Genomic DNA, 10,320 nt, shown 5'->3' with positions numbered 1-10,320 from the left:
ATAATTATATATGAAAATATCTAAATATAAACATAGATAAAAGTATAGGTTATGTACATATATATGTATGTATAGATATATACACATACACACACATTTTGATTATATTTCTGACTGACTAATTGATTGAGTGATTTTTGAACACAAATTAATTAACACTTTATTATGGTATTTTTTTTACAAATAAATATCCGTCTTTATTTTATTTTTTTCATTTAAAAATAATTTAAAAAATAAATGCACAGGAAACACAACACTATAAATAAAACACAAACAACACATTTTTACATAATTTTACAACAAAGAAATTCATAATAGTACAGAATAAATTGTACATAGTAGTTTCCATTGATAAAAATCCAAACTATGAAAGAATCCTAAAACCCTGGAACAGTTCTGGTCTCGTCGTGCCAGGATCTCTCCGCTGTCATACCCAGCTGACGCCCTTGGGTGGCGGGGCTGTTCCACAGCACAGGACGGGGACGGACGAGCGCACTGCGCCCTGATTGGTCGGCGACGTGCGCGTCCCCGTCGTCTCCTCCCGGTTTTCCTGGCATGACCTTTTCCCTTGGCAACCACTTCCTCCGAGCATCCTCGGCCATCTTTAATCTGGGGCCATTCAAGAAAAGTTGTTTGGCTCATGTAAACACGCCGAGCAAAACATTTGCGCACAAAGCGGCGGCATCGACGGCGCCGGTGCGCACGTTTCCAGCTGCACGCCAAACAGCACAGAGCAGAGCAGCAGAGCAGCAGACTGTCCGCAGAGACTCACTAAACACCGACAGCGTACGTGCAGATCGTTCATTACAGCTCGTCTCGTGTGCATCGCGCGGGCGCGTTTTCACTCTTGTTTACGCGCTGTCTGCACACAACGTTCTTTGTTTACCTACACTGTCCGAGCGACACACACACACACGCACACACGCACGTGTTTGTTCTGTGTGTGTGTGTGTGTGTAGACAGTAACGTGTTGCGTTTCAGGCTGAATCAGTCCATGTTGTTGTGCTCCTGAAACAAACAGCAGGTGGAGCGCTGGATTAAGCGATGAGAGCAGAGCAGAGGACTCACCACTGCCATGTTTGCTGTGCACAGAGCCCAGCAGCAGGGACATTAAAGTGTTTTTATGTCTCCCATCTGTGAGCAGGTCCAACAAAAATAAAAGTGGACAGTGTGAGACTGTTTCTGTTGTCACGTCGCCTGTGGTTGGTCTGTCTCACAGACGGACCGAGACACAAAGCTGGCTGTCATTCATTTCTCGTTTCCGTTTGTTTTTGTTCTGTTCACGGCAGGATGAGAAAGAAGCAGACTGCCAAACAGAGGAAGACAGAGGAGACTACAGTTGTCCAGGAGTTTGTGGTAGAAAAGATCATTCGCCGCAGAGTCTTTAATGGAAGAGTCGAGTACTTTCTGAAGTGGAAGGGCTTCACAGAGTGAGTGAGCTGTCCCACAATCATGTATTTATTTATTACTGCAATGAATACATTTTTACTTATAGGCATCTACATATAACTGACAGAGAACACTCTTAGAACTTAGAACCCAAATCCCTGGGTTCCCCATGTTCTAATATTTTACATGATATTATTCTATAATGTTTACTTGAACTGAAGCTTGACTTAAAAACACTATCATTAATCCAATCACACCTATATCTATCTTAAAAAAAGACATTCCCAAGTATTTATATATATATAGCTTTTCTTTCAGCATCAGTGTCTGGTCTGATTTAACAAATCTGATCTTAAATTATTTGCTTATCTTCACAAAAAATGTACATTTAATACCCAATTCGGAGCGTTTTATTCTGAAAAAATATGAATTTATTCAAATAGATTATGTTGCTAGATTTGACAGTTAATCTAAAGTAAATGTTTAACACTGCTGTTGTCATGGAGACAGCCAGGTTTGGGGAGTAAATGTAAACGTTAAATAACGACTTGCATATGTTTGGCTCAAAGAAGAAGCAGTAATTCTTGAAAGTGAAATCATGCACAATAAATATTAACAGTACGAGTTTGTATCTCACGCGCGTTTGTCTTCGTAACAAGCTGGTGATTGAGGACAACGTCCACATTATTGTTAGGCAGCAAACGTGGGTTTTGGATTCTGACTGAAGACGTTTGAAGGCACTTTGCCTGATGAAGAGACGATAATCTGGCCCAAATATTCAAATGCTTACAAAACAATTGGCCCTCGACCACATTTACTTGATCCCTGATATATATGTTATTACTATATATTATTGTCTATGTCTGTCACCCTACAAGGCAGCGTTAGACAGCAGTAAAGCAGTAAAAGTAATGGAAAAACAGGTTTACAGTCATGTGACCACATCTGACAGAATATGCCATTTTAATGTTTTATAGACAAAGTTTGAAAAGATACATATGGGAGTTCCTGATTCGGGGGGAGGCAGAGCTCTAGCCTCCACGGTGGTCAAGCGGGCGAGGTGTGACAGTGCGCAGGAGTTCAGAGAGAAACAGAGGAGAGAGGTTATGGGTGGCCTTAAAAGTGAAGAGCAGAAAGTTGAAGTCAATGCAGTGTTTAATAGGGAGCCAATGAAGGATGTTGAAGGACAAAAGTGACGTGATTAATGAAGGGGGTTCTGCTCGTGTTGTTTTTGTTTTCTTCCTCCTCCTCCTCCTCCTCCTCCTCCTGATATAAATTTACAGTGCAGAAAACACATGGGAACCTGAGGACAACCTGGACTGTCCGGAACTCATTGAAGAGTTTCTGAGAAACACCCACCACTCTGAGGAGAATGAGGAAGAGTTAATTCCCAAAGAAGAAATGACAGAGCAAGAGACAGAAATTGTGAGTATGAGGGTCCGGGATGCAGTTCTGCAAAGTGTCTCTATGTTTGGTTGTTTCCATGTTATTTACAGAACATCTGCACCCAAATCTGTAATGAGGAAAATAAACAACAAGAAGCCATTATTAGAATCCTTTCATAGAGTGAGTGCATAAAAGCCTCCAACCACGTTGGTAGACCTTAGTTCCTGCTTTTTTGAGAGTTTTAAGACTGAATATAAAATCAAATGGTGTGTGAAGGTGGTTAGTTGGTTAGTTTCACAATGCCCCTGAAAGTGAAAGCAGTTAAATTTCCTGTTTTCACAATGAAGTTGTACAGTTCACAAAAATCCATTCTAACTCCTGTGCTTCTCTCGCTGTCTCTCTCTTCCTTCTCCCCCTCTTCCTTCTCTCTCTCTCTCTCTCCCTCCACAGTCCTGTTTGCAGCAGCAGGCTCACACTTTACAGAGAGACGGCGACATGCTCGAGCCAAGCGATGAGCAGTCAGATGCCCCCACCGACCTCAGCACTTACCTCGTGCCTGAATGCATCATCGGCTCCACAGACAGACAGGGAGAGCTCATGTTCCTTGTCAAATGGTAACTCCACTGCTTCCCCTTTTGCTCTGAATGATTTTCAGTGGTTAGGCAAACGGCAAAATGCAACAGAAAGCAAAAAAAAAAAAAACTTCATCTGCTTGTTCAGCAAAGATGATGAAATATCAAATTTTATCTGGACGTCTTTTTGTTATTCAGTGAACTTGCAACTGACCAAACATGTAACCAGCCACTTTATTAGGTACACAGGACACCTAATTAAGTGTCAGATGTCACACCTGCTGTGTTCTGCTGCTGCTGTAACCCATCTGCTTCAAGGTTCCGCGCGTGCTGCGTTCACAGGTTGTCTGCTGCACACATAGGCTTTAACAAGTGGTTGCTTGACTGTTGCCTTTCTATCGTTTTCTAAAGAGTGTGGCTTTTCTCCTCTGACCTCTGGCATTAACAAGGGATTTGTGTCCAAAGGGCTGCTGCTCATGAGATAGTTATAGCCTAGAGATGCTCGTGCGTGAAACTCCCAATCAACCAGATCTTAAATACACCATGCCACACTCAAAGTCGCCTAAATCACATTTCTTTCCCATTCTGATGCATGGTCTGAACTTCACCAGGTTCTCTTGACCATGTTTACATGCGTAAATGCATCATGTGATCGGCTGGTTAGAGATTTGTATTAACAAGCAGTCAAACAGGTGTACCTAATAAAGTGGCGTGTGAGTGTGCAGTTGCCTGTGCTACACAAGTTAATGTAACAACACTGTTTAGGAAAGAACTGACCGTAGCTCTACGGTTATGGAGAGGACTACACTGTGTTTTTCAGTGTAACACAACCAAAATACACACGACATTTGAGTAATCTCGGCTTGAAACGGATACCTTTTGCTAAAAAGAGCCGTATAAAAAGGGAGAGTTGAACTTGTAAAGATGTGGGTTTCATTTAGAAGGCTTGAATTTATTGAACTGGGTCCAGTCTGCTGGCACAGTGAACACAAGCTGCTTCCAAAAACAATCCCTCATTCAATCACTCAGCAAAAAAATTAACCCTGTGCCACTTTGGCCACGATACATCATAATGATGTGTTAATCGAATACAAGCTAACCTTTCCTTCGCACCCTAATTTGAACCGTTTGTGAACTGCAAAGACATACATTCGTTGTTTATATGATTTCACAGTGTATAAAGTCCTCCCCTCATAACATTATAAACCACTGTACAGTGTTTTCATGTTTCATAAGCCTCTTATCACAGGCATCTGTTTCTCACATGGAACTTGTAGCGACGTGCCCTCGCATACAAAGCACAATCTTAAATCTTGATCCACATAAGGAGCTAAAATCAATAGAGGTTTTCCTCTCCTGCTGCTTGACGTCACAATAATAAAAATGTGATATTGAATAAATGAATAAATCTGTGGTTTTAGTCCCCGTCAGCCGTTCACCTTACAATAGCCCATCATTTTCCATGCATTAAAAGCAAGAGGCAGCCATTTTAATGCCTGTCCTTCTGCTGCGTGTTCTCCCCCACAGGAAGAACTCGGATGACGTCGCGCTGCTGTCTGCCCGTGAAGCGAGCGCCAGGTGTCCCCAGGTGGTCATCGACTTCTACGAGCGGAAGCTGACCTGGCACTGTGGAGACGAGGAGCAGTGAAGTGTGTTAGTGTGACTGCAGAGGAGAAACCAGTAAACGTGCTGCGTTCTCACCTTAAGTTTAGTCTAAGCCTCCATCGAGTGTCCTCCTCCTCCTCCTCCTCCTCTTCCTCCTCCAGCTGACATTAGAGGCACGCTGTGTGAAATTACATCTCGCTGCAGGTGCAAAAACCTCAGAGAGGGCAAATATTTAGGGCGTCGAGTCCTGTGGTGCTCAATAGGAGGTCACTGTGCCTTCTGTGGAGACTGCGATGGAGACTCAAACTAACCTTTGTGCAGAGCAGCGTAAAAAGTATAAAAGTCAGACTTGCCTGTAGCATCTTTGGTCTCGTGTCATGTAGCTGACACAATCACTGTGGACGTGCGTTTTCTTTCGAGACTTACTGTTACTTAGTAATGTAGTATACACTGTATAGCCTGAAGGAGACCTAGTGTGTGTGCATCACTTTGTATAGAGAATTAACTCACTGTACCTCCTGCCCGGGGGTCTGCAACCTGCGGTTATTTAGCCCCTCAGTGGTGGCTCCCTGTAGCTTTGGAAAAAATGATTTATGGGAATAAGTAACATTTTTTTTTTATTTTCTTTTTTCTTTCGAAAGGAACTCCTCTTTTTTTTTGTAGAGATAAAGGTGAAACATAAAAGTGTTTTATACTATGTCTACAGCAAGCCCACCTCCCACTGCCTCCTGTCTGCGCTCACAGGAGCAAGTCAACCTAATCTATTTTATTTATTTGTCATAGAAATATGGAATAACATTCATATGAACATGAAGAAGTATGCATTTGGATTCATGGCCATCCTTGTAGAGGATGAAATCCAAATCAATCCATTATTAATTTCAAAGTGGGTTATTTTTCACTTCAACAAGGACTTGAGTAGCTCTGCGTGTGTTTTATTTCAAAGTAGGCCTACACATCCCAGTGTTCTTTTTTTCTCCATTTTTCTTTTAAAAGCAATTCAATTGCAACAGATTTCTTTTTCTAGTTGTATATAAAACTTTATACAGCTCCCAAACATGGCTCTTGATAGTGAAGGTTGCAGACGCCCGTTTAGTCCATTTAGCTGTTGGTTGTAGCTGATGATTGTGTAGTTGTTTGAACGTCTGTTGTTTCACCATGTTGTTTGTTTTGTTGTGAGGTGTTTTTACAGTGTCTCACTGTACGACCCTTGTTGATGGAGAGTATTTCAAAATGTCACTCTTCCTAGACGTGCTCCTATGTACCAAGTGTTTTCTTCTCATGGAATGAAATGTTGGCTTTTATGCAAAGTAAAAAAAAAAAAAAGATTATAATTTTGGTGCTTTTTAAACAAAGTAAAACATAGCGGCAGAATTGTGAAGATTCTAAACGCTGATTTCAAAATGTACATTTTGTGAGCCTAGCGGTGGCTGAGAAGAGTGTTAAGCGTAGCACTTTAGAAATGAGACTGTCTAATTATGAAGGACACTGTAACTATGGAGACATGTACCTGTATCCTGATAGCACTGTCCTGACTCGACATATCTCCCGTTATTGTTATGGGACACTCAGCTGATCCTTCGACCTCCTAAAACACTCCTGCTACTGAACCACTGTAACTGTTGACCATAGATCTGTGAAGTCTCTGTGAATAAAAGGAAAAAACAAACACAAAAACTTCCCTTTTGTCATGTGTTTGTCATGTTAAATTGTGATGTGGGAACAGAAGTGAAAGGATTTTTTTTCAGTTTCAATTGAGTGATTTGCCGAACTTTCAGAATGGGGAGGAGCCGTGGTCTTATGACGTTATATTCAAACCTTTGCCCCTGAACAACACACTTTAGGAATCACTACTAGAACACTTGGCGCAGCGTTGTCTGGCTGACTTAACACTACTTAGATTCAAACTTGACATTTTCATGATGGGGGAGGACACTGACAACATTTTGTACGAGGTAGGACTGGACTTCTGCTTCGAATGTTTATAATAAAAAAAGTGTGTCATAGAAAAGTATTTGCAAGTCTGCATTTAGAAATCTAGAATTCAACTTTTGAGAAGTGTTTTTGTCCTGAGCAATACTGGACCTTTTTTTGGGATTTCCCACCCCCCATATGTTTCATGGGTTGGTCATAACTTAACTTCCTCAATCTGACAATAAAAAACTTCCCTTTTGTTCTAACGGTGCATTCTGCGTTCTGAGAGTGTCTCTTCCATTTTCCATGCAGCAGGTTGTAAGCGTCTGGGTGCGGGACCCGCGGATACAAAAGAATGACTTTTGGCACGCCTACATAGACTATGAAATTTGTTTGCATGTAAGTAAAAGGATGAGATCTAGTTCTAGACAATCGAACACCAGAGCTTGCCGTAATACGTGTGTCACTATGTGTTTCAGACTGACAGTGTGTGTTTCAACAAAAAAATCTCAAGAGTGAGGAGGAGGTACAGTGAGTTTGTATGGCTCAGGCAAAAACTGCAAGCAAATTCACAGCTAATGTAAGTTCATTTGTACGTGCACTGAGAAATGGTTTGAGTAAGAACAAAAGGAGGCCTCTACTTTCAGTTCCCATGTTTACAGTTGTCGTTGCTGCTGTCTCTTGCAGGGTCCAGCTGCCAGAGCTGCCCCCGAAGAATCCGTTCTTCAGTCTGAACAACGCCCAACAGATCACTGAGCGCATGAAAGGGCTCCAGAACTTTTTGACACAGTAAGGAGGACCTCGCGTGATCAATGCACCCAATGGACTTTGACATACTGTACTACGAAAAGGCAGATAACAAAACTGGTGATTCTGTGTTTTCAAAGACCCTGGGTCTCGTGACTTGACTGCTGTTTTCACACGACGGCCACAAATACAAAAATGCGGCATTATTGTTCAGTCATCTTACTTTGTACTTTCCAGGATCCTCCAGAGTCCTCTGCTGCTGTCCGACAGTTGCTTGCACCTTTTCCTGCAATCGGAGCTCAGAGTGTCCAGGATTGAGGCCTGTGCTGCTGGACTGACCCACTTCTCTGTGACCCAGGCAGTTCAGCGCTGTGGACTGAGAAGGTTCCACTCTGAGGAGGATGTGCAGAAAGACCTCAGCTTGTGTTGTGACTCAGACTCAGACAGGTACTGTACCATGCTTTGGAGTCTTTAGTTCCTCCACTCCCAATATTCAGCTGCTCAAAAGCACTGGAATTGTAATAGCTTTAAGGACAAGAGTTATTTTAAGGAGGTGTAATTTCACCTCCGTCTGACTCATTCGCTAAACAGTTTCCCAAACTGTTTACACAGGGACCCACTTTTAAAGATAAGAAACCATTGGAGCCTAATTCACAGAATATGTTGTGACAAGAGCAAATTAATGATTTTACTGCCCTTTCTTTTCCAGGAAAACCTCATTGAGATAAAAAATCTAGCAGCAGCACATTTACCCGGGTTATAGACAAGACAAAACAACAAATCACAGTAACAACAGCTCTTTAACATTCAGCTGTTTTTGTCCATTATTCCCAGCTGATGAGGTTTCATGGTGGAACACAATTTTTTCTAATTCATTCCAGAGCTTTGGGACAAAAATATGTGATCTTAGGCTATAATTTTGACCACTATTAAGAATAATGTAGGGCTTTTCTCTAATAGCAGATATTATTTCAAATATTTTGAATAAATCAGTTTGGTTTTTTTTTAGACATTTTTGATTGCTAAATGAATCACAGCTTCACACATTTGTGGGTCCCTAGTTTCTGGGACTGACTGCTCTTGAATGGCATTTGATTTAGATTTTTTATCTGTGTTATTCCAGCTCCGAGTGTAGAGATCCAGAGCCACAGATTAAAGACTTGGCGATGAACAAAGCAGCGAGCACAACTTTACTTTACTCCAGACGGGAGGAAACCCTCAGCTCCTCTTCTGGTTCTCCATGAAAACAGCATCTTCATTCCGTTTAACCTGTGAAGAAGAAAGTCACCTGTTAGCCCGTCACACTGCACTTATAGCCACGTACTTTACTCTTGATGTTCTAATCTTGATGGTTTGAATAATGTACAGTAAATATTAAGAACAATGTAGCTTTCAAATTTAGAGTGTGTTCTGTCTGCACAGTTAAAAAAAAGAGGTAGCAGCAATATGCCTGTAGATGGCAGTGTTGTTACATGCATATGTTTGTGTCTGCTGTAACTGTCTGTGTTTACTTCATAAACAAATTGAACAGAATCAATCTGAATGTTGGTCGTTTATAATTTGACACTGTGCAGAAATGTATGGCAAACAATGTGACATGAGCGGAGACGGTGTAACGTCTCCCGGTGGCTGAGCTTCCGCTCTTAATAAAGTGTGGGGAGCTTGTCACATGGTGGCCACTGCAGTGCTTAGCGGTATGACATGTGTAATAGGGTCTCTGCAGAGTTTTCAGACAGCCCCCCTGTCAGGTGTGTGGCTGGTAGGGATTCCAATCCAACCCCAGAGGACTCGCTCCTGTCTAAGAGGGGCTGCCAGGTAGACAGGTTTTACTGCTCCCCGCAGAACAAAATGCCAGCTGCACTGACAGGCCGCCTTTTCTATGTGTCACTTTCACTTTGTATTTGTATGAGCCTTTTCACCACTACCACATACTTTATCTCTGGGTGTCTGTGCACGTGCTCCCACAGTGAGCGGCATTGTGCTTATGATTCCTTATGCAGAGGTAACGACCACCAAACCAGAGGAAAGGCAAACCCAGTTAATTAGATCAGCTTTGTCTCTCTCTCTCTCTCCCTGCAGCCATTGTGACATTCATTATATATTCAGAAAGGGAGCAGACAAAAGGCTTGTGTTGCGGTGGGGCAGAGAGGTGTTGTCACCTCAGACTCAGTTTGGACAGTAGGAAAGCCCACAAAAATCAAATCTGGGGGGGTGGAACGTCCTTTCTGGAAGACGCGTGGGTGTGTATGTGAACCCGAGTGCATCCAGGTATGTTAATGCAGTAAATGCATGTGTCTTCTTTGTCAGTGCTTAACGATGTGGAGCAGCATTGCTCTGCACCTCCCAACACATACTGCGAGGCTGCTGCAGATGTTTGCTTTGGATGGAGATTCAGAAAGGTTTTATGTCCTCTAATACAGCCGGACAACCTGGCAGCAAAGTGCTGAAGTAAGAGTACATTTACAGAAATGAGTGCACACGAAAAGCCGCACCAGACTTATACCATTCAATCAAAATATTCTTCTTCTATTTTCAGGCCCCTCTTTGGTTTCATTAAATCATAGAATGAGCCTTTTTTTTTTTTCCTCCTGCACAAAAACCAACTCAGGTGATCAGTTTAACACACGCTGCAAATTTGATTTCAAAATGAAAACCTTTATATTTTACATGTTTCATTGGAACTACTCCAGTGTTTGCAGTCCTCATA

General features: G+C 42.1%; 2 protein-coding genes across 3 annotated transcripts; both read left to right on the top strand.

Annotated features, from left to right (window-relative positions):
• Positions 1-567: 567 nt before the first annotated feature.
• cbx3b (chromobox homolog 3b) lies at positions 568-6,629 on the top strand. Its single transcript, XM_044034549.1, has 5 exons — positions 568-786; positions 1,290-1,430; positions 2,673-2,814; positions 3,226-3,389; positions 4,875-6,629. Exons 2-5 carry the CDS (start codon positions 1,291-1,293, stop codon positions 4,993-4,995), a joined length of 567 nt encoding a protein of 188 aa, XP_043890484.1. The 5' UTR covers positions 568-786; position 1,290; the 3' UTR covers positions 4,996-6,629.
• Positions 6,630-6,784: 155 nt separating this feature from the next.
• Positions 6,785-9,146, top strand: snx10b (sorting nexin 10b). 2 transcript variants are annotated; one of them, XM_044034547.1, is made up of 6 exons: positions 6,785-6,907; positions 7,179-7,265; positions 7,346-7,446; positions 7,554-7,655; positions 7,851-8,060; positions 8,737-9,146. In XM_044034547.1, exons 1-6 carry the CDS (start codon positions 6,872-6,874, stop codon positions 8,855-8,857), a joined length of 657 nt encoding a protein of 218 aa, XP_043890482.1. In that variant the 5' UTR covers positions 6,785-6,871; the 3' UTR covers positions 8,858-9,146. The 2 variants fall into 2 exon arrangements, with proteins under 2 accessions (XP_043890482.1, XP_043890483.1); XM_044034548.1 differs by lacking the exon at positions 6,785-6,907 and having other exon boundaries at positions 7,117-7,265.
• The last annotated feature ends 1,174 nt before the right edge of the window (positions 9,147-10,320 follow it).

This window comes from Solea senegalensis, linkage group LG9 (assembly GCF_019176455.1).
Source record: "Solea senegalensis isolate Sse05_10M linkage group LG9, IFAPA_SoseM_1, whole genome shotgun sequence".
In the NCBI taxonomy this organism is placed as follows: domain Eukaryota; kingdom Metazoa; phylum Chordata; class Actinopteri; order Pleuronectiformes; family Soleidae; genus Solea; species Solea senegalensis.
The sequence above is the reverse complement of the archived record's forward strand: the minus strand, read 5'-3'. Positions and strand labels throughout refer to the sequence as shown.